General features: G+C 39.3%; 1 protein-coding gene across 1 annotated transcript in view; it reads left to right on the forward strand.

Annotated features, from left to right (window-relative positions):
• Window positions 1-24,135, forward strand: part of ADAMTSL1 (ADAMTS like 1) — a 180,661-nt gene that overhangs the window by 151,198 nt on the left and 5,328 nt on the right. The window contains 5 exon segments of the mRNA XM_034072780.1: window positions 4,468-4,647; window positions 6,478-6,612; window positions 18,276-18,476; window positions 19,540-19,720; window positions 22,399-22,606. Of these exon segments, the coding sequence (XP_033928671.1) occupies window positions 4,468-4,647; window positions 6,478-6,612; window positions 18,276-18,476; window positions 19,540-19,720; window positions 22,399-22,606 (905 nt within the window).

Here is a 24,135-nt window from a genome sequence, read left to right on the forward strand (position 1 = left end):
AGCACAAGATCATTCATGTACTGGATCTTGATGTCTTGGCTCATATAAGGACACATATTTACTGAAAGTCAGCAGGACAGCAGAATAAATATTTATAAGAGAAATAAGTAGTATAAGGATCAGTTATAACATTTTCTTAAAGCTGCTTTTGCTGTCAAGGGACAGAAATATACACTTGCTGCTGACAGGTGTTGATAAGCCTGGGGAAGGTTTCTTAAAAACAAGAGATAATGAAAGAGAACATTACCAGCGCCTAGGAAGTAATTATATATTGCTCTTTAACTTCTTATGAAAGCCATAAGCACTGCCAAAATCTGTGTACTGAGCTGAATTCTGTAGATATTAGCTGTAGGATAAGTGAAAATAAAATCATTCTGAATGTATTAGAGTTCAATTGGCCCCTGATATAAATAACGTCAAGGATGAAACTCTACTTTGGTTATACCACAAAGATGGTGCTGTGGTTTTCTTTAAGCTTGCAATCAGTCATATTTCACTTGACATAATGTTACCATTTTGTCTATAGAAGTGAAAGAATATTTTGTGAACATGGTTAAGTGATTGTGGTCAATCCAGACTTCTCCAAAACTAATCCTAGAGGAACTCCCATGCAAAAGTCACTCCGGAGTCTTACAGGTGCTTGTGACAGCCACCTGGAGGTTTTTCTCCAAGCTTCAGAAAGCCAGAATCATTTCTATTGTGGACAATTTGATTGCTGTGTGCAGCATCACTTCCAGATGGGAGATGGGAACAATTTGTATCACATCAGTATCACTAGAAAGCTTTCTGTTACCACTTGATTGTCAGGCCCTCATTCAGATACCAGAAGCCTTAATCAATCTGGCCAAAGCTGTTGTTGAAAATACAGCTGGACATGAAAGGGCGAACCAGTTTTTAAAATCTAGCTCTGAAGACATTTCTCAGTGGTATCATTCAGGCTGTAAAACTTCTAACAGAAGCACCTGTATGCAAAGTGTCATATGTATAGTCACTGTTATATCTTGTTGACACTATATATTGAGACTATGCTATACAGTGTCATATATTAAGTCACTGTTGAGTCAGAATACATTTGGAAGTGACTTAAAAGGTATTATCATCCTACCCTGTATATCCTCCTCTCTCTGATATTTCAGCTTGAAGTTTTTTCAACTCTCCTAAATATTAATTTCCTTTGTATTTAATCTATATGCTGGGTGTTATATTTTTCTAGTTATTACCTTGCTTTATGACCCATATTTGTTCATCAGCTAGACCAGATTGTGGCGTGCAAGTCACTGTTTCAAGAATATTGTGGCACTGAAAACAAGTCAGCACTGCTAGATACTTGTATTGTTATACTTCCTTTCTCCGAAAGCTCCTAGTTTAACAAAATTATCTTAATTGGGATATACAGTTCTGCTTGCTACATATACCAGGTAGCCTTTTTGTGCTGGATACATGCACAGTGATGGAGGAGAAAGCTGAAGAATAGCTTTAGTAACTGTTTACTACTTAAAGTCTTGGCTGCCTAGCAAGGTGAATTTTCTTTCCAGCTGGCAGCTGTCAGAGTTTCAGTCTCTCTGTTTCTGTAAGGCAACACAAGCAGCCGTCTGCCCCCTGTCATTCGCCGTTACCCGACTGATTGAAATGCTCTTGCTACCCCTTGCGGTAATTCTGTGCAATGATGCGTTTGCTCATCCCTCTGCTGGCTGCTTCCTGTTCCTGTCTTGCGGTTTATTTGTGTCACTGAAGGCGGAAGCAGAAAGGAAAACGAAGTTGCTGCTTACTGACATATATTGCCTATCTTCCACAGACCAAACTCTAGGAACAGCTGTACAGGTTTGTTTTAAATAATTTCCTGTTAGTGTGAAACCTTCACATTTAAAGACAGAGGAGCAACACGCGTTGTAGAGTAGCAGTCAGAAAATGGTATTTGTAGAGCTGCTGGATATTCTGTAGATACAGTGCACCTTTCCTAGACTCAACAGTAATACCTCAAACAGTAAGAAGTCTTACCTTTAACCTCTTGTTGCTACTTCTGCTAGTGAAGTGTATATAAGAGGAACCTGTCTTTCTGGACTATCTGAGCAGCTGTTTTTAAGAAACAAATCCTTTTTTCTGTCTCTCTGTATTTATTCATGTATTTGTTTTGAGTCCCTTTTCTTGAGGACTGTGGTCATATGAAATCCTCATTGTCTGTTTCACTTCTTCTATACCCTTCTCAGCACTCCCCATCCCTTCCTTTTCTCCCACTATTTGCATTTACCTTCCATTATTTTCAAAAAGAACTTGAGACTTCTACCCGATTTTAGCCTTCAGAACCAAAACAGAAGAAAAGCCCTGGCTCTAGTTAAAGAAAGCTTTATAATTTTATAATCTTGGGATTATTTCTGAGATACTTTTCTTTATATTTCCATGCCTAAGTTCACAATAGCCATAATGTGAAAATCTGTGTGCCCTAAGTAGGTTGCAAGAGAGAGGGTATCATCCCTTCTCTAGGGAGGTACTGGGAGCACTAGTGCTGTGATGTGTGTGTTTTTGTGTCTGAGGGACTGCAGAACTGGTACAGTGTCCATTTTCTCTTCTTTGTTCTAGAGAGCTCACCTCTCAAAATGCCTTTCCCCACAATGGAAGCACACTAAACACTCAGGCTTGAATAAACCCAAGGGCTGGGCTTGTTTGCTACCCAGTGGTTTTCTAAACTACCCTGAGGACTGTGTAGATGCTCTGGAAGAAATCTGAGTAAAGTTTAAAGTGATGGTCAGCCCACCCACACCACATAGGTCAAAGGGCAGCAGCCAGATGGGGAGCTGTGTACTGGTCCTGTCCCAGCAGGTGGTCAGAAACAGGCCAACAGCTCATCCTTTTTAGAAAAATGAGTTGTAGCAGCACAAAAGCGAGTAAGCCTTTGGAAAACAGTGTCATAGACAAGAATGATTAGTTCCCTGGGTATGCTATGGAAATCCAGATTAGCATGTGCTGTTAACCCTTGGACAAAAGAGAGAAAAATCCTCCAGTCTTTTACAGGCTGCTTCCTGATACTTTCTGAATATGGACAAGACCCTCTGCCCTTACCGGGCTTCAGTTCTCCTTCCTCACTGTCAAGCTCAGACGTACTTATTCCAGATGTCTTGGCAAAGTCACCAGGTTACTCTGGGAGAGGAGGAAAAAAAGGCCACAATGCTTTGATGTAGAAGAATACAGAAAATCTCTTTTTCGCACTTCCATCTGCACATTCTTAGCAAGACACCTGCAATCAGGCTGTCACTATTAATACAGAAAAATGGGTGGTTGTATTCAGTGAGCACAGCCAGCTAAGGTATTTCTGATGCAAGGGCCACACAATTGGCAGAGTAGGTTTGGGGTTTTTTACATGGAAGCTCAATCAGAAAGGTACTGGAAATGGGCAGAGGAACATGTTGCTGTGACATAATGCAGGTAAGGATTGAGGTAGGTACCAGATACTGAAGAGTAACTTCCTGTATGCATGCATATGTACTGCAGACACAAGGTAGCTGCATGTTTGTGTGAAAGAGATCAACTGCTTCCACATACAGAGGGTACCACAAATGGGGTATCATGCACTCCAGCAGTTACCAGGATTAGTAACATTCTACTCCTTACAATCATGGGCCCACACAGTATCTTCCGAGGTGCAGGTCTATAAGTCTGTCCCATCTGTTGTGACCTTCAGTACCGTTTTCACATAAGCCAATTTTTTGGTAGCTAGTGACACTAAATTACCTGATCCAGTATGCATTTAAATCAAGGTAGAAATCCTTATGTAAAGAAAATGCTATCTACTGCAAGACCAGGAGTCTTGTCAGCTACACATCAGAACCTATTCCTACAAGAGATTACTCAAAAGAGATAGCTAGACCTTATTTCCAAGCACACAAAAGGAGGCAGTTCTTCCTATAGGGGATTATGAATCTGAAACAATCTTTTTTGAAGTCTCCTGGTGAGACCAGTGAAACTGCTTTTCTGAAGATGTAAATTCTAATTGTTTACATAACAAAAATGGAAGATTGAATAAAGTAATAAAAGGAAGTCTATGGAGGGCTCCTAACCACAGAGAAAGTATCTCTGGGTCAGAAAGTTCCTGACCTGAAACTAATGTGGGGCTGGGAGAGGCACCATCTTACGGCTTCTTCCAAAGACAGGATACTGGGATAGATTGAGCCTGTTCTGATCCAATAGAGGCTTGTTTTTAAGACTGATGAGTTCAGAGTTCACTTGTACAATTCTGGGACACTATAAGGGAAAACTTCAATTTAGTCTTAACTTCTCTGTCTCAGAGGGGCCTAAGAAAGATAAAGATAGGCAATGTGAAAGAGCTGACTAAACACTTCTGAACTGCAGAAAATGAACATCACTTCCTTGGAAGTCATGTTAAAATCTCATTTTATTTGTTCTCTTTTAACAATTTTGTCTGTGGTAGCCATAGTATCTTACTTGTGTTATGTTTTGTCAATGTTTTTCCAGGTGTTCCTGAAGCAGAAGTTACTTGGTTTAAGAACAAGGTCAAGCTGTCCTTTGCTCACCATCTGCATGATGGGCTGCTGCTAATTCCAAATATTTCTCTGTCAGATCAGGGGTTGTACTCCTGTAAGGCAGCCAATCTTCGTGGGGAGGTAACTGAAAGCTCCCAGCTGTTGGTTCTTGGTAAGTCCAGGGTATCTTGCACTTGCAGCAATAGTAAGATGCCTGCGGGCACATCTAGCCTGCAGAACTAACCAGAGAATGTGAAGGAAGGGACAGCATAGAGGGAGCCATGTCCTAAGGAAGTAATCAGTCTGCATTTGTTCTCTGTTGAAACAACATGATGGCAAAAGGAAGATAGATAAGGAGAAAGTGCCTAACCACAGGGACTGCATCTCCCAGTCCTGAAATAGTCAATTTCATTCTTATAGACTTACTACTTAAGAAAAGCATTTATTAACCATTTTCTAAAGTGGCTTGAAATGAGAATGATGCCACTTTCTTCCCTGTGAAGTTCTATGCCTCTACTGAGCAGCCTTTCTGTACATGGCTGTGTGATACTGGTGTTTCACACTTATAAGGTGCATAAGCCAAGTGTGCTTTTAAAAAGTACTTCCCAGGTCCAGTGAATAGTGAAGTTTACTTTTCTTGGGTTTGTAAACAACAGACAGAAAGCATAGCTGGGTGATCTGAAAAGGCAATGTCAGCTGTGAAGTATCGGTGGAAATGTTTTCTGGTAGTAATTGGATGTGTGGGAAAAGGCTTTCCTTTCCTAGTAACTCATCTATTATTTCTCCATGCCTGGCAGATGGATGATCCAACCAGACTATGTAAGTGCTTCTGTACATTTGGTAGTAAAGTATCAAATTTTGAAACCTGGTCCCTGTTATTGGTGCAACACCATTAAAGCATCTGTTAACAGCTCCCGTCTTTCATCACTACAGTGAGCACAGGTTCTATGGATGATGCAGCTTCCAGAGGAAGTTTTAAAGTGAGATTTCTCAGTTTCACAGACAACACTAAAATCCCTTTATGGATCTTCACATGATTTCCCTGTGAATCCAGACTGGCTCTAGAAGTTCAGTTAAAAAAAAAATCTTGGGAAAAATATTATCATCTGGGTTTCCAACTATAAATAAGCACTCCCACGAGATCTTTAAATACTTCTCTGTTCTTTACAAATGGCTTAGTTTTTAAAGATGGAAAGTTACTTTGAGTTATGCAAGCTGCTTATGTTTGTAGGCAAATGACATCTTTAGTTCCTTGATGGAAAGAAACAGTTCAGGCATCCATGACTCATACTTGTGGTGGTGTGATCAGCAATAAGAAACTTGCTTAGTGTCTGCCATGATTTAATTGAAAGGGGATGAAGCCACCATTCACTTAGATAAAATATCCCATAATTTCCATGACAAACAGAATTGGGAATTATAAAAACTATGTGATTTTTAAAACAGCATGATGGATAGTAAAGAACTAAATCTTGCAGCTCTCAGCATAGATTGATCCTCTTGAGCTCTGAACTCTTAAGTCCTTTGGAGTTTTGCCTAGGTATACCACAGAATTTGGCAGAGTTATAACCATATATAATCAGGGCTTGATCCAGGTTGTAGCAGACATTAAAAAGTTTCCCACTGACTCTCATGGACATTTGATTTGGCTTCTATGCTCTATAAATTCATTCTTTCATCCAAGCTGCTGTATCTCTTGATACCATGCGCCTTCATCATATACAAAGGTCAACCAGAATGTCATGATAGCCTTCAGAGAGAATTTATTTTGTGGTTGTACTGATCCAGATGTTATTTTAATGATTTCTCTAGTGCCTTACCTAACATGAGGCAAAGCACACCTCCTGTAGTTGCCCAAAGCTGCTCAGACTGCCCCTCTGAAATGGTAATATTGCAGCATAGTAAATAATGAAGCAATAGCTGGCGGTGGTTTTGTTGATGTCCCTGAGATGTTTTCTGCTATTGTGTTGCTCATCACTTCAGTTTCCCAATCTGTTACCAGAGCCTCCACGACCTCTTCCTCACCTAAAAGACTTAACAGCAGTGCTTTCTAGTGCTGGGATCAGCACTCGTTCAGTGCTGACCTCTCCTTCAGGAACAAACATGACCATCAGTCCAGGAAGCTCTGCTCTCATAGGTAAGTCAAGAGTTCTACTTTTTTTTTTTTTTAAATTAAAAACTGTTTAGAGTTTAGATTATAGTTGTGCATCTGGTTACACATTACAGTTAACCCTCTGGTTACCCAGCCATGGAGCACTGGGACAAAGGACATCAAACCAACAGAGCACTGTCAATCAGAATCACTGTCAGATTGTTCTCAGAACTCAGAAGCTCATTTAAAAAAAAGGAGGCCCTCTTATTAGTGTAATACCCAAAGCAGCATGCAGAATAAGGGCTCCATTGTGCCACGCTGTTACACTTTGTTACATGACAAAATCAATGTCTGCACAAAGACATATAAAGAAATAATTCCTAGAGAAATGCTTTTCATCCTTTTCTGCCTTTGATAGAGGTTTCTCCTCTTTACACTGCAAGTTCTGTTATGTGCTGTAAAGTCTTTTCAGATCTGTGGGCATGATAAGTTTGCAAGGAAATCTCAGCCTTTTCTAAATTTTTTTCTCATGCTGATCTTGAGGCTCTAGTATCTGTCAGGCTGAAGCAGGCAAACAGCTTTTCTAATGGCCTTGTTACTGCATGCAGTGAAACCTTGTAGAGCAACGCAGTTTCAGGACACTCCTTTTAGAGGCAGGGATCCGAAACTTTTAGCAAAGGGTCTGTAGATGGCTTGAGTGTTATAGCTCTAATCTCTGTACCTTCCAAAATATCCTTTGCTTACATTTAGTAACAATTTTAAGATTTGATTTTCCCAGTGCAGGCTTTCTCTTTCCGTTTTCAGATTTGTATGTTTTACTTTTCCCCAGTGCTGACATATTTGCAATGGGTTTTAGTGTGCAGCTCTGGATTACATTTCTGCTTGCACAAGAACTACACTGAAATAGTCCTTATTAGGGAAAATATCTGAAGGTATTTATTAGCATCAAATAAATCATTTTGAGTATGGTTTTATTGTACTTACTGTTGTAAGACTGTGTCACACTCCTGTTACATCCATTTCCCCTCAGGTTTCCAAAAGAAGGCTTTTGTATTTGTAGGGATATTTTTCTAGTTTGAAAGCAGTAATTGAACCACAAAGGGTATTCTGCACTGCCTGTATATAATTACCTCAAAATTAATTTAATTTGGCCATGACACTCTGCACCCTGCCATTCCACTTCAGGGACAAGGAAACTCCAGGAATTGTAATAGGAAAATAGCAAACCAGTCTCATTCTTGAGGCAATTCCTTTCACTTGACTGGAATTTTACTGACCTGCGTTTGCGGCCTATTACTACTAATACCTACAGAAACCTCCTGGGAGGTTTCTTTCTAATGAAAAATCAACATGGAGTGGAACTATCTAATCAATTAGAAAGCTACAGTCTAATGTGCTGCATCATGTTGTATCATCAAAACAAACACACAGACTGTTCAGCTTCCATGTATGGTAATGAAAGAAAGGACTCATCTCTCAGATATTTTCTTTTTAATCAATATCTAGTTCACTCTGTATACTAATATGAGTATGAATTACAATCAAAGACTCTATATTTACTCTCAAATTTAGCCTCAAATTATATTTACTCTCAAATTTAGCCACAGTTCAGTAAGAGTGCCTAAGGTTACCTTGGACTACTCTGATACCTTCATAATCAAGCTTTGCTTGAAATGTTGCTACACTGGAAATAATATCTTCATGTATTTCTAAGCACCAGCTGCAAACACCAGTTTGGAACATCTTGTGAACTTTTTAACATGTGACCGATGTCTGTGTCTGTGTCTGTGACCCATGTCTGTGTCAACATCCACAACATTCCCTTCAAACTGTCCACTAATTCTTTCTATTCTGCCACCCAGCCAATTGACTTTAATCCTGTTAAGATTTCCATCATTGATTATGTTCAGATGTTTGCTCTACATGCCCTGGATGCCCCATACAAAAACTGAAAAATTTCTACGTAAAGGGTTTCTTGTCTGTGCTACTCCTGCCAGGTAACTGTATCTCTTGGGACTCAAAATGGCCTGAATTAGACTTGATATTTGGAAAGCTGAGGCTATGAGGATTTGTTGAGTAGAGAAGGAAGATAGAATATGTGCAAAGGAACAGAGTGAAGTGTGGAGAAAATGAGTGATAGCTAAGCTTTGGGGAAACTTTGTATTTTAAAGGAGCTAAAAGGTAATTTGAAAACATGTTAGAAGCAAATTCAAGTACGGCTTCACTGTGTTTTAAGAAAAATGGGAATTAAAACTGCATTAAACACTGGATTTGTGCCTGTGGATGGGGGAGATAAGGGGAAAATAGAGGAACAACAGAAAATTAAAGGTGCAAATGAAAACTTGTTTGGAAATTAACAACTGTATAAAATATAACAACAATTAACAAGCTGAGTTAAAAGAAGAGAACTATCGCCTCCAGATTATCATACATCACATGAACATTCTTCTACAAAGTGGAATTGTGCAGTACTTTCACTATCTTTTCAACAATTTGAAACAATGAACTTGCTATCTGGAGTCAGGTCCTGTGTGTTTCTTCTATACAAATTTCAGGGGCTTACATAAAGATCAGGGCCATAACACAAATACCTGATTTGGAGGTCTTCTCATTAGTGTCAAGGGTCACTGAGTGATCATTTGTGTGCCTTCTCTATGGAAACAGAGGAAAGGATCTGTTAAGGACCCATGCCCTGCCCAATGGAATCGTCAGCTTACCTATTAAGATATAGTACAAATGCCTTTTTGCATGAATTTACAGGAACATTTTTTGTCTTATGTACCTCTTCCTTCTAAAGGGTTGAGATTTTAACCAGCTTTCCAGGCCTAACTCCTCACCCAGTTAGAGAGCATGACAATGGTTTACACAGATCATTGTAGAGCACTGCAGTGGTCCCCAGCCCTCACATTCATTGGCAGTTTGTGTAGTAGACACTTCTGTGTCATCTGAAGGACAGGACTTCCCTCCAAGCAGAAGCTAGGACACCTGTGAGCTTAGGAATATTTCTGTAGTGCAAACTGGCAATCAGTGATGAGCAACAGACCAGCATGCACTTTCTGATGTCCTTGATTTATGAAAAGTCACAAGACTTTATACAACACATAATATAGAACACAGTAAATTTCTGAAGTAACACCAATTTCTGTTTCTTTGGGAAGCTTACATGTTAGGCCTTAGTCTTTGCAAGGTTTCTGTCTTTCAGACTTTTATTTTTTTAATACAGGTTTCCTCAATGTTGTTAATGAAAGTGTTACAAGAGCTTACATCCTTTTCTCAGAAGGAAATCCTTTTTGTTACCTGATAAGACATTTTTTTTCCAGCAATATTCATAACCATTTGACTTCTATAAGTGCTGATGACTTTGTGGAATTAACTTTTTAATTTAAAGGAATGTCCTAAGTTCGTGTATTTTCAATAGTTTCTGTATTTATGCTACAAGTATCATGCTATGCTACAAGAGTTTTTTTTACACAACTCCCTGGATATATTTCCATGAGTCTTGAGCTTTGTAAATGTTAATTTTGGCAAAACTGAAGTTGTAGGACCTGGTGTCCCTGACTTCTAACACTCAGAAAGGGCTTTTTCTGAGCCTTTCAAGAAGGCCTATCAAGAATACTTGTTTTCATTTGGGTTCAAACTTGAACCCTGTATTTGAAGACATTTCAGTGAGAAAGTCTGAGATCTTAGAAATCCTAGTGGAGATCCACTTCAGTTTCTTATATTTACTGTGACCTTCCTGGAAAATTCAGCAGACTTTTCAAAAGATACAAAATACAGTATAAAGATGTCACCTTAGCACAGAAGAATACTGTGTTTATTGATATTTACCATCGTGAAGCTAAAGCTCTATGAGTTTGACATACATTTAAGTGAGGATTCTTACAGGAGCATTGGAAGAAGGTCAAAAATTAATACTTCTAGGAATATAGAAATGTGGGACTACCTATAAAATGTCACTGTGAAGGAAAAAAATGTAGAAGGAGAATGTACTTTGCTTGTAACAGCAAGTATTTCTTGGCATCTGTTGCTTTGCTTAAATGTTTTGTGGCACATGAGCTCTGAGTAGCACAGAAAATGTCTGTGAACAGAGTTGATAGATTTTTCCCCAGAGCTTCAGGTCCATGTCCTGCCTGGGTTTTGGCTGGGTTTTGAGGGGGGGGGGTTGGGATGGGTTTTTTTTGGGGGGGGAGTGGGTTCAGAGATCTTGACTGTATGTGATTTCTGAAAGCATAATGTGCACTTGAGGATATGCATAATGAAGGAATAGGGAGAATGGGGATTGCTTAATAGCACAATATGTATAATTAAATAATGTCTTTGGACTGTATGAGGCACCCAAGAGAGGAGATGCATTTTCATTTTGGATTGCAGCACAGAGCCATGAATTTATTGAGAAATGAGAGCATTAACTGTTAAGATGGCTAGGATCTGAAATGAACTGAAAATCTAAATCCTACTTAGCACAGTGCAAAACTTAAGCAATATATTTAAAAAAGACAAACAACAAAAATTAAATATTGAGATAATAGTAGCTGTTGTGTGTAGCTGCAATGAATATTCTTAAGGCTCACTGTATCCTGATCAAACATTCATATTTTGGAAAAAAAAAAAGCAATTTTTTTGAACAAAATAGGAGGTGTCATCATTATATAAAATTTTGGCCTTTATTCTGTTTTTAGTCTTTGGATTAAATGAATGCAATGCAAATCCTGGATTATAATGGTTATTCTAGTGAATCTGAAGATATGACTAAGCCTATGGGGAAAAGCTTAGTCAATTATTTGGAACCTGGTTCTCCCCCCTTTTTATCACTCTGACTACATATTCTCCAGTTTATTCACTGGGACCTTGTTATCCCCAGCATCGAACTCTGAATCTTTGGTTTCCAAGGCTACACTGCATCTATCCAGTTTTGTACATTTAGCAAGAAAAAGCCCTTATTTGCAGGAGATTCTGAGAATAAATGTAAAGTTAGATAGTAAAGTGTACTTTTTATTACCAAAAAAAAAAGTACAGTCAATTGTAAAAAAAAGAGAAAATACTGTTGTTCCATATTTATTGTATTCTCCCTGGTGACTTCCATATCAAATATATTCACAAATAAGAACCTGGTTGTACTAGCTGCAAGCACTGCAGGAACAGTTCTAGGAAGCAGACTTTCTGGTTTTATACATTATCCGTAGTGACCACAGAGTTAGAGAAGCTTCATTGCCAACTTCATTGCTGCTTCAGAAGGTGAAGAGCTGGACTACAAATCGCTGTTCTGCAAACACCACTGTTATTTGGCGATGAAGCTCTTGTTAGAACAAAGTAATACAAAGCCCCCTTTCATATAAAAGATCCAGAGGATTCCCTTACCAAAGCAAGTATTTCCATCTCATTCTTCTTTTATTGTCAATAGTATATCCCCCTTGTTTTCTTATAGAGTAACTTAGGTGTCCAGATGCCACTTTTCTTGCAATGGCCAGCTTTTGCAGTATGAATAAATGACTTATTATGAAAAAGCCCACTGCATTAGAGCCAAAGCCCAAAGGTAGGAGGGTTTTCAGTCTCCTTTTTCTTTATAGGGAACCATTTCAAGTCTATGGCTAGTATTTGCCTATCTGCAGATTTAAAAGTTAAAATCACAGCTATCTGAGAAGTGATTTTACACATCTTGTTCTTCCTCTTCACTCTCTATAAAAAATTGGCCATCATGTTTAACAAACAGTTCTAATGTTAAATAATATTTTTTAGAAACTTTATTTTACACTAATAATCCACTGTGATGAGGATAAAGCTCCAGTTGCATTCATGGGATAACCCGTTCTGTTAATTGTATTTTCTAATTCCTTCCATTTTTGTCTCAGTGAAAGTTCTGCCTTGTCACACTAATTTATGAGAATTCCCACTTAAGTGACATTTCTACCAAAATAAGAAATTAAATTAATATCAAGAGTATGATGTTATCATTGCAATTAATTCACCAATCATATTCTAACACATTGACTACATTCTAAACACTGTGTAAAGATCATACAGTATTGCAGGATCTTCCTTCCACATCAGACTACACAGTAGCATTTCACTGAAATGTGTGGCTTTTCATTTGCACAGGCATTCTGTGTATGCATACTGTGTATGCCTGTGTACAGTGTATACAGTATATGATGTACAAGCAGATACCCCTGCTTGGTTGAACATTTTGACCACACTGACAGAGTGGGGGGTTTTCAGACAATCAGACACTAGTCCTAGTGTTTGTTTTCCAGGCAATCAGACACCAGTCCTGTCTCTTCCAAGCTCCGAAAGAACAGTCAAAAGACCAAGGTCCTCTAGGCAATCTGCTGCCTTGGAGTTTTTTGCTCACTGCTGTTTGGTGCCATGAATGAGCTAATCTGAGAACCACTGATCTACAGCAGTGGTCCAAATGCTGCCACATAAAATAACATCACTAGCCTCTAGGCAACATCTGTTTTAATTTTGGGTTTGTGGTAAGAGTTGCAGCCCTTGAACTTGGGTCTCTAAGCTTTTCCACGATAACTGAGACTGATTCTTTTCCAACATAGATATAAATGATGCAGAGCTCCACCAAGGCAAGTTTTGGTGAAAAACTAGGGGTACTGGATTTGCCAAAAGTATCCCAGGCTGGAGACCTCTCATTCTGCCAGCTCCTTCACAGAAAAGATATTTTAGCCTCTTGCACAGCTTAAGCTTTGCTCTAGAGTGTTAAGGGAGTTCTCAGATACTGTCAGGTTTTGACCTATTGACAAAAGGACTTGCCCATTCTAAGTTCTGAAGCACCCTCTCTCTCCATGTTGGTTCTTAAAACCTCTCCCAAATGGCTAAAACATTTTGTTAATACAACAGAAGTTACAGCCTCTCTGAAACAAGCAGCACTGGCTTTGCTGAATCTATCTGTCCTTCACCACCTCTGCTCTTAGTTTCCTGAGCTGCTGATGCCTTAGGATGTAGCAAGCTGATATTGGCTCAAGAAATAAAGAAAGCTCTAACTTTTGCAGCTTGGATTGGAAATGGTGTTATGCGTTACCTCTTGCTCTGTCTTTTGTTGAACTCCTTGTGTGGTGTTGCTTGCCCTGTACACCTCTTTTGAGTGTTATTTTTCTCCCATGAATGTACTTGTACAAGCTGGAGCTTTAGCAATGATGGGGCAAAAATTTAGGTTTACGGGTACTCCTTTTCCATTTTTGTTATGCTCTGAATAAACCAATCAAAGTTATCTCAGGAGGTCATTTCAGCATGCCATATATATTCTCATAGCCTTTATTTTCATGATTTTCCATTGGTGATTGTCTTCAGAGTGCAGTCCTCATTAATACAAGTTTCTCAGCATGTAGGATTCCTGTTGTCAGGGTAATTTTTTGAAAACAGTATTACTACCAGAGCTTGAAAATTCCTTGCTTTTTTAATGGGCCCACCATATGGTTGTATATTTGGGAACATTTTTTTACAGCCGCTGTGTGGCAGGGAGTGGGCCTAACTCAATTTTTGTTGAATACGGTGTAAATTTACAATGTTATGTAAATGATATCCAATAACAACATGTGTGGCATTGGGTAACTTGTTTAGGTGTTTTGAAAACTGTTTAAAAAACTTGTCATATGTTTAGCATAGTAAGTTTCAACTGCTCCTTTGGAGCCATAAATAGTTCTTTTAATTACTTACTTTTTAAAATCCTACTGTCATCAGCCATATTGACCTATTTCAGGAATTTCCAAACACATGGCTTTCCTTGTCTAGCATAAATTCATGTTCATTTAACCTCCTTAAAACTATTAAAGGTTAGACTTACATTAACATTCATTCTTTCTTTTGGGGGTTTTCATGATCACATTACTTTTTATAAGCTTTATTTCAGTTAGTGTATGAAAGCACTAAGAAGTAATCTGTATAACATCCTGAGTTAAGTGTCTGTTTAAATTAACACTGTACTATACTGAAAAGTCTTTCCCCATAAGACAAACTGTAAAAGCTTTTCTCTTAGTTTTGCCATTTCAGCAAGATGGGTTTAAATAAATATGATTTTCAGGCATGATCTTACCTACCTTCATTTGGTTTGAAAGTATTTTTAAAAGCTGAATACATCCTGTCAAATTTGCTGTCTTATGTTACGTACAGGATGGAATTAAATTTAACTCCATTAGGTTTAACACTCATTTCTCATTTGAGTTACCTAAGGACAAAATCAAGTATGTCAGGAAACTGGGAAGTATTTCTCTGTGCCGGTTTGATCCCACCTACATAATGTGAACACAGTAGTACAATATGAACTACACATAGTAGTTCCACACCAAGCTTGCATCTATTCAGATTGATCTATGGTTTCTCTGCATTTTGTTCCAAGCATTTTGTTCTTCATTTCATCCTTAATCTTATTTCTATTATTAAAGTATATTTCAACTCTTTGAATGTAGAGATGAGAGTGAATATACTGTTAGGTTTTTCTGTATCTGCATTATAATTTATCACTTTAATCCAGTGAACTTGTGTCTACCACATTTTTCTGCCAGGGTTCACTAAAACACATACAGAAGCACAGAATTATGGAGGTGTTTTTAGCTTGCTTTATTTCAGTTTTAATATAATTAATAATTCTGCTACCAAATCCCTTCTTTCCTCCTTTGCCATGCATTTCAGATAGTAGTCATCAGTCATCTTTCATCTACCAGTTTTATGTTTGGACTGGTACATGTCTGTGACTTGCAGAGGCAGGGACATAGGCCTTCTGGTTTCTAAGTCTATCTGAAGTTCCCTGTAAACTTCCTGTGCTACATTTATTGTATTTTGTGATATCCTGAAACATCCAGTCCCTAACCAAGATGCTTTTTTCAAATTCAGCCTTTTTTCGTTGTTGATTCAAAGTACTTTAAACTAAAGTGGCACAAACATTTGCCTGTTTTGCAAGGAATTATCACTGATGAATAGCAAGTGGGTAAAACTGGACTACAAGCACATAGCTGAACATTAATACCAGTGAATACAAACTGCATACAAGTGCATGCTTATATCCAGGCTATGCTAGCCAGAAACAGGAAATAATTTCCTAAGATGAATGTGTTAGTTAGTTAGTTAATTAGTTATTTATTTACTCTATTTCTCATTTAATATGCATAAAATATTATCCCACAGCTTACATATCCATACATGTGGAAAACATATAGGAAGTGTCACTTGTGAAATGTGTTTGCTAGGAGTTAGTAAAATTTTATTGTAAATGTTAAAAAAAGTAATAATTACTAGTAGAATGTATCTATCCCGGGAATAGTGTTTGAGGGGTTCCCCCATGTTATTGGTTGCTGGCTGTTTCTTTAGCTCACATTTTATATACATCTTGGAAGAAGAAATAGTATGTAAAGCAAATAAAATAGTCAGTTCTAGGAAGACTATGTTGTTTTGCCTGACAATAAACATTTTAAAGAAAAACAGGTATGAATTAGGACTCTTTGCACATTGAAATCAATTTCAGTTCCTCCTCATCAAACTGACCTTTCTGCTTTCTTCATTGATTCTGTGCAGACTGTTTGCAAATACAAACAGTAAAACCAAGCTCACAGCATGTCTTTGACAGTTGTCATGACTATATGCTGACATATAGAAATCACTGCAATCATCTTAAAGGACAAGCCAATTATAAAAAATTAGCAAATTCATACTGCCACTTATTAAGTTTGTCCGTTTCCTGAATACTCCTTTGTTTTCCATTGGATTTAACTTAGGCAGCCTTAAGCCTGTGCGGCTGAAATCTTTTCATTGCCTTATAAATAAAAGTGGAAAAGGGAAGAAGGGAGACTACTGTGAGAAGTGTGCACTCTCATGTTCTGCCTTTTACTTCCCATTTTCCTTTTTCAACAGTCATGTGCATTAACTATTTCTTTGCCAGTGAAACACTGTCATTGCAACTGCAGTGCCTACTGTGTGCATCACTTGCCTCCCACCCAGGAGACCTTGCTCTCTGTAATACTTATTGCACACAAAGTGAACCAGCTACAAAAGACAGCTTTATTCAGCCCACACCTTTCCGGGCAGGCAGGGCTTGCCCACAACAGGGGACACAGCAAAGAGCTGTGTAGCCACTGCAACAGCGAGAGGCCCGGTATTTATCCTCCCAGTGAGCAGATGGGTTCTCCCTAGTGCTATGTATCTACCTCTTAGCATAAGAATGGCTGGAACATGCCATGGGTAACCACTTTTTTCATTTTGTATGAGTTGTTCATATGAGCAAGAAAGCTGAAGTTCTCGCGGGCAAGGCAACATCTTCTGCCATAGGAATAGTGTAATTGGAGGTATGCTTAGGGGCAACAAGCAAACAAGACTACAGCAGCCCAGTCCCTAGTGTTAGTGATCCAAGTCAAAAGGGTAGCAAGGATTCCTAAACAAGGTAATGTGATGCTCAGGTCACAAAGATCTGCTCTTTACAATGGCTGGAAATCAAATTGTTCAGCCTTTGTTGGTAGATTAATGAAAACAGTATTTTTATTCTTGCAGTGATCGGCACCTCAGAACAGTATAGAAAAACTTTAAAGGGAAATTGAAATATTTGAATAAAGTCTTGATTGCAGTAACTATAGGGCATCTTACTTCTCTTTTAGGAACCATACTTACTCAATACCTGTTTGTTGAGGATCTCCTCAGGTGGACAGACAAGAATGAAATGAAAAACAGTAACAAAAAGTCACATTTCAGTGTCTGTTCATCATGTAAATCAGCTGCAAAGGCATCATATTGTTTGTCTTAGTGAATAATAAATAATAATCAAATGCCATGGAGATAATGAAGAAATATCAGCTGATGTAATTCTTCCTTCATCTTAGAACACTCTTCTATTTCTAGTATTTTGACTCTGTGCTCTTCCTTTCTGTATCTAATTCTTTTTGAACAGTGTTAGTGTGAATGTTCATGCTAAATTTGTTTATATAATATACTTTTGTGTTTATTTGTTTATATAATAAACTTTCAGAAGATATTTTGTATACAATAAAGTAATTCATTACACATACATACTAATATAAACAAGAGTGTAAAGCTGCAGTATAACAAAATAACAATCAGCATAGATTGCATTCACAGAACATTAGTTACATTTTACGTAGAAGTGAGATGCATGGAAGTGAAGTACTAGCTTAAGCCACAAGCAGTGCAACATATACCATCCCTTGCACATGGATTTTCTGGCTCCCCATCCGTGCAATTGGTGTGGATGGACTGCACCACAGAAATAGCCTAGATTTTCTTTTTTCCGCAGGAAATAAGTAAGGCGACTTACAAATCTTTGCCAGGATATGCAAACTGTGCATACACCTGCCTTATCACAGAAAGGAGTGAATAAATTCCTTGTTTTCCTTTGCTTGCATGCATGGCTTTTGCTTTCCCTATATAATTGTCTTTATCTCAGCTCATGAGTTTTCTCATATTTACCCTTCCACTTCTCTCCCCCATCCCACTGGAGGGGAGTGCACAAGAGGCTGTGTGTGTTTCATTGCTAGCTGGGGTTAAACCATAACAGGCTCATTAACTGGCTTTTGGGTAATTGTTTTTTCCAACTGATGAGAAGGTACTCATTATCACAATATTCCTATTTCTCATAGTGAGAAAATGAGGAGAAAATGGGGTGGAATTGATCTTTTTCCCATCATTTTGACTGCTTTGAAGCATGTAATTTTGGAGCATGTTCAGTACTTAGCAGGTTTCTTTCATGTCCCTCTTTTTAGGTTGTGCTGTGGATGGTCATCCAACCCCAAACATCACGTGGCTTTACTCTGGTAAGCCACTCACTCTGCAGCATCGCCTCCTGGCAGCAGGACAGATTCTTCAGATACTCAATGTTAGTGATGCTCCAGATGGTGAATTCAGCTGCCTTGCTCAGAATGAAGCTGGGTTGCTTACGCAGAAAACATCCCTGGCTATAGAAGGTAACTTAACAGTTTCAGTGAAGTCCTGTGAAGCTCTTGACATGGACTTCCCTGCGCTGCCTTTCTCATCTTGGATTTCTCCTGTCTGAAGCCAGGACTGTCATATACAGCAGGAAATAGATGTTTTGATGTTTTATTGCCGTTAATATAGGTTTGCAGGACTACCAAGTACCTTAGAGTCTCTTAGGTTTTATTTTACCAAAATCATACCTGATATTTCTGGCCTGCTGAGCATAAAACATAACATATTGATTCAAGATATGCTTATGCTTCTTGAGTCTGAACAGCTTTCTTGTCCAGAAATTCAAGATAAAAATGTTATAATTTGAACCCCTAAAATTAAAAAGCTTGTGTGTTTATCTGCTAAAGTCACTGTTTCACAGTCTTGTCTTGCTTGAAAACCCTTCACCTGTAAAAATGGTGCAACTGCTGTGTTTACTGTAGAAATAAGCTGAAGGTGATAAAGCCACAGAACAGAGCAGTGCAAATGGGTTGGAACAGAGAATGCATCTTCCATGGCTCCAGTTATCAGGGATGAATGATGGTGAAGAATTTAATTTTTCCTTTCATCATAAACTTGTCCTTTTTGTCATAAAATTGTGTTGCAACTGCCTCATTCATCTTCAGGATGGATGATTTGTATGATCTACGTGGTGAGAAGCATACTGTTGTAAGATCACAGAATCACAGATACTGCTGGTAACTGCAATTAACCACATCTTCACTAAGTCACATCCCTTTAAAACTATAGATGTAATGTCCTGCATCACTGGCCTCTGACTTCACTTAAATAGCCCACCATATCATTCACTTTCTATGCCTGATGCTTCTAAGCACAAAAAAAAAAAAAAAGGTGCATTTTTTACATGAAGGACAGTGGCTTACATCATCTGGAATTCTGTTCCATCTTGTTCATTGTCTGATGCCTTGTACGCATGGGTAGCTCCCCTTCATTTGAGTCCAAATATTTAATCCTGGAGAATGCTTATAGCTCTCTTTTTTAAGGGCCTCCTGATGGCAGTTTTAGAGTGTTTTAGCATGCCTCCTCCACACTTTTTGGCAGAATACCAGTGGTCAGTGGACAAACTGATGGCTTGTTCAGCTTCCTGCGGCCACAAAGGCATACAGCTGCCCCAGCTGAGGTGCTTACTGGATGGGGCCGAAGTCAACATATCCTACTGCGAAGAGAAGCCCAAGCCAGCCCTGCAGCCCATCGCATGCAACAGGAGAGACTGCCCTTCACGGTTTGTCTGTCTCATGTTAAAATGTCATGAATACTTTTAAGATGTGCTTGAAGAGTTCTTTGAACTGGGTATGATGCCATTGCAGCCTCTCTGGTGCCTGTCTGGAGGAAAGTCATGGCTAAAAGGCAATATATGAGTGCTTAACCTGATCAGCTGGGGATTTGTAGGAACATTTGTGGAAAACTGGCAGTACATGGTAGAAAGAGGGTTTACTCCTTCAGTAATTAAGTTAGAAAAAATAGAGGACATATTGCCTACTCTTCATTAGCAAAGTTCACAGCTTGAGTTGTCTTGGGTGATTCCAACCTCAGCCTATGTTGCATGTGAATATCATGCCTATTCTGGGCTGCATACATGTGGGTATTGTATGGTCACATCTTTTTTGTGTTCCACCTGGCTTCATACCAGTTTATCCCAACCATATAGCAGATAAGAAGCTAGGTTTAGGAGCTATTCTGGTGCTTTATTCTGAGTTCTCATGGTGCCTGAACATCAATATGGGCAGGACTATAGCTGCAGCTGCAAAGAATTTTCTTGGTGGAGTGGAATATATTTTGTAAAATGGGCACATCCCATCAGATCTAGAAGTCATGAAGCAGGATCAGACTGAGTTTTGCCTCATTTTTGAGATTGCTAGCTTGTGGTTTCCTTGGGATTTTGACTCTCTGCCACTGTAATCCCCTGGTTTTCAGTTACTGTTTAACACAATGGAGGCAGGACAGCTTGAAAGATTTACAACTACACTTTAGGTCTTCCTCTGATGCCTCTTCTCCATGCAAAACACTTTCTTTCTTTGACACCCTTTGGTGCAAAGAAAAATACATCCTGAATGCCTATCCAGAGAGTCAGTGTAGTGTTATACTCCCTACATGTTAAAAATGTCCTACTTCTACAATTCAGTGGCTCCTTAGCTGAGATTTGTAAACATGCTTTTACATATTTTTCTGGTTTTTCTTCCTCCTCTCCATTATTTCCACTGTGGACATGGTGTGTTTCAGTATACAAGCATTTAAGAGTAGTCAGGATCTCAAGAGAAACTCAGTACAACTTCAACAATGATTTTGGACTCACATTAAGAAAGAGTCTAAGCTAAGGCAAGGAGAGGCTAAGTAACCCAATGAAAAGTGGTCAGATTTACCATTCTTGCTGTGTCTCGAGTATATGGCAGGGCTCTGTTTGATTACCTTTGAAAATATATCCTACCCCTCTTTTCAGGCAAGTGTTTTCTGAGCTGCCAGCTGAGTCATAAGATGGAAACCAAAAGAGATTTGATGAAATATGAAACATGCTCATTAGCAGCAGTTTTCCTTGGTGATGGCAGTAAATTCCATGGGAATGGTTTATGTCTTTTTATACCTTCCCTGAATTGTAATGCAGCCCACAATCCTCCCTCAGTGCCTGAGAAACTGGTGAGATGTAAGCTTGGAAATAAAATTTGATTGAGATGCAGAGCAGAGCTTTATGAGGGATATAGAAATTTCAGATTCCACCTCACCAAACTGCATGAAAATAGCAGCAGTGTTTTTGTTTTCCATACTGGGAATGTGTTTGTTTATATACTTGTTTCTGTGACCATGGGAGTTAGTCACCTGCAGAAGACTCAGAAATAGTAACAGATGTCTCTTCATGGGACTGGAAACCACCTACTGCCTATTTTGTAGAGTGATCATAAACATTGCTGGTGAGAGATGTGACAGGAACTATTTTCCTCCTAGTAGCACACAAATCTTGTTGAATTTCCTGAAACTTAATGAAGCAAACTGCTGACTTGACCATAAAACTCTTCAGGAAACTGAAGATCAGTTATTATTAATTAACCAGTTGCATCCTTCCTGTTCCTACCTACTGCCTTCCCAAACCCAAATCATGAGTGTTTCACTTCATGATCCTTAAAGAGACAAAATGCATTGTCCATCTTTGTAAGGGTTTGGATCTGGACTATTATTTTCTGCTGTTACAGGCTTTTACTAGTTAGACTGGGTTTTTTTAAACCCCAGCACATAGAAGTTCAGAGCCTTAGCTTCAGATGGCAAATGCATGGTCTGAGCTCAAAAGAAAAAAGAAAGGTGTCCTTTGTCCCTTAGCTCACTGTGCACCAGCCCCATCCCTGAGCAACCTTCAGGCGTTTCTGGATTATCCTAGCTGTAGGGGCATAACAAAGCAGACAGATGCCAGCAGGACTCAGCTGGCTTTTGGCTATCCTGTCAGAAGCAAGTTCAAAGTGGCCTGTGAGCTACTCCAGCGACTTTACAGACATAGTTTTCCATGCTAAGGGGTGTAAATAGACTAGTCAGTGCTATCATTGTGACTGTAGCCTGTGGCAGAGGCCTCTGTGGCACACAGTGTAAAAGCAGCCATGCCCAGCTCCTGTGCCTGAGCTAGGAATGCTTACTCAGCCTTTATAAACAGCCTTAAGAGCTAGAAAACTAATTCTGGGCCCAAAGAGCCTTGAGAGATAGTGTAATTAAAAATGTGCTCTTCTCAGCTTTCATCCTCTGAGCACTTTTCAGTGACTACTATGGGAGGCTGAGGTACTCAGCACTTTGCAGGATTGCACCGTAAATGAACTAGCCATTGTTGCCTTTCTTTGGTCTAATAAATAAAGATCTGTTGACATCTGTGATCCCACAGATGGTGACATGTATCTGCTTCCTGACCTATTTTTCTTTCTCTCACAGATGGATGGTAACGTCGTGGTCTCCTTGCACACGGAGCTGCGGCGGAGGCATCCAGATTCGGCGAGTGACATGTCAGCGCCTGACAGTGAAAGGCAACTCTGTCCCAGTGTCAAGTGAGGCTTGTGCCCAGGTGTCAAAGCGCCCTGTGGACACACAGAATTGTAACAGGCAGCCCTGTGTTGAGTGGTTTGCCTCCTCCTGGGGCCAGGTAAGGAACAAGCCAAGAGTCCAAGAACAGCCTCATTAGTGTGGGCTAGAAAAAGGCAGAAAATGAGGAGTGATTTTCATCCTGGTATCTTTAGCTTACAGTATGCAGGTTTTTCAGGAGCAGCTAAGCTACTCAGCTCTTTGAGCTCCATGTCTGATGCATGGCATGCTTGGATTTCTGTAGCTTCCCATGATCCCTAGAAATGCTGCTTGTATACAGGACTTTTACTGGAAATCCCTGTATCATCCCCAGTGGAAAAGTTTGAAACTCGTCTTTATATTGACAGGTGACACATCTGGGAAACAGTCTTCTCCAAGTTTTCATTTTCCTATCACCTAGTGAGTGTTCAGTTTTAGCTGGCAGAAGTCAGGACGGATTACTGTGATAGGTTAGGGGTAGGGAGCTGTACAATACCCAGTTTTACAAAGTTGCTGATGTTGCCTGAGAATGCTAAAGGGGAACTTTTCTTGGTTTGCTTTATGACAAACAGCAGAATGGAGGGCTAACTGCATTTTCAGGCTACTTCACGCTGTTTCGCAGATGTTCAAATTCTCTCCTTGTAGCTTCATACAATGATCAGATGTTAAAAAGCTTCACTCCATAAATACCAAGTGTTATTAAGTATTTAGAATTAAATAACTTTACTGTGAGAATCCACAGAAGAGTTATGTCTTTGTCTGTCTGTGAGCTATGAGATTTCCTGTAAAGATGCTTGTCAATATGTTATCAGTTATAGCCTGGGACCAGTTATTACTATGTGCTTTCCTCCCTTACTCTCCACTCCAGCTTGACTGAGCCATATGTGAAAGTTGATGAGTCCACTACAGTCCAGACTAAGGGGTAGAAATTCACAGATTTCAGCCCAGAGATTTCCAGAATGGTGATTCACATGGGGCTATAGCATTCCAGGTTGAACAAGAAACAGGGTTAAATCCATAGAAGCCAATTTTACTTGAGGTTACACCAGACACCAATACTACTTTAACATCACTTCTGGTGAAAGAAAGTGTCATGGTTTGAGCATGTTTTGAGGGTGTTTTTGTTCAAGGTTTTTTCCAGCCAGGTGGAGGAGGGGAGTCCGGGAGTAAGGAGAGACAGGACACCTGACCCAGGCTAGGCAATGAGGTATTACATACCATAGCACGTGATGCCCAGGATGGATACTGGGAAAGAGAGGGCTGGAGGAGTGGAGCTCTGGAGGAAAATGGAGGAAGGAGCACGCGGTGCTCGGCTGGGCAGGGTGGAGTGAGTTATGGGTCGGTGGCTGGTGGGTGTTGTATTCTTTTCACTTGCTGTTTGCTGTATCATTATTATTTGTAGTGGTAATGGCAGTGGTGATTCTGTGTTATGCCTTAGCTATTAAACCGTTCTTATCTCAATCCGTGGGGGCTACATTCTTTGGATTCTCCTTCCTAACTCTCCGGGAGTAGGGGGACTTGGTTTAAACCACGACAGAAAGGTTTTTGAAGGGAAGAAGAAAAGCAGTTTGTCAAAGCAAAAGTAGTCATACATCTAATTGAAATGATGAG

Source organism: Melopsittacus undulatus, chromosome Z (assembly GCF_012275295.1).
Source record: "Melopsittacus undulatus isolate bMelUnd1 chromosome Z, bMelUnd1.mat.Z, whole genome shotgun sequence".
Lineage (NCBI taxonomy): Eukaryota > Metazoa > Chordata > Aves > Psittaciformes > Psittaculidae > Melopsittacus > Melopsittacus undulatus.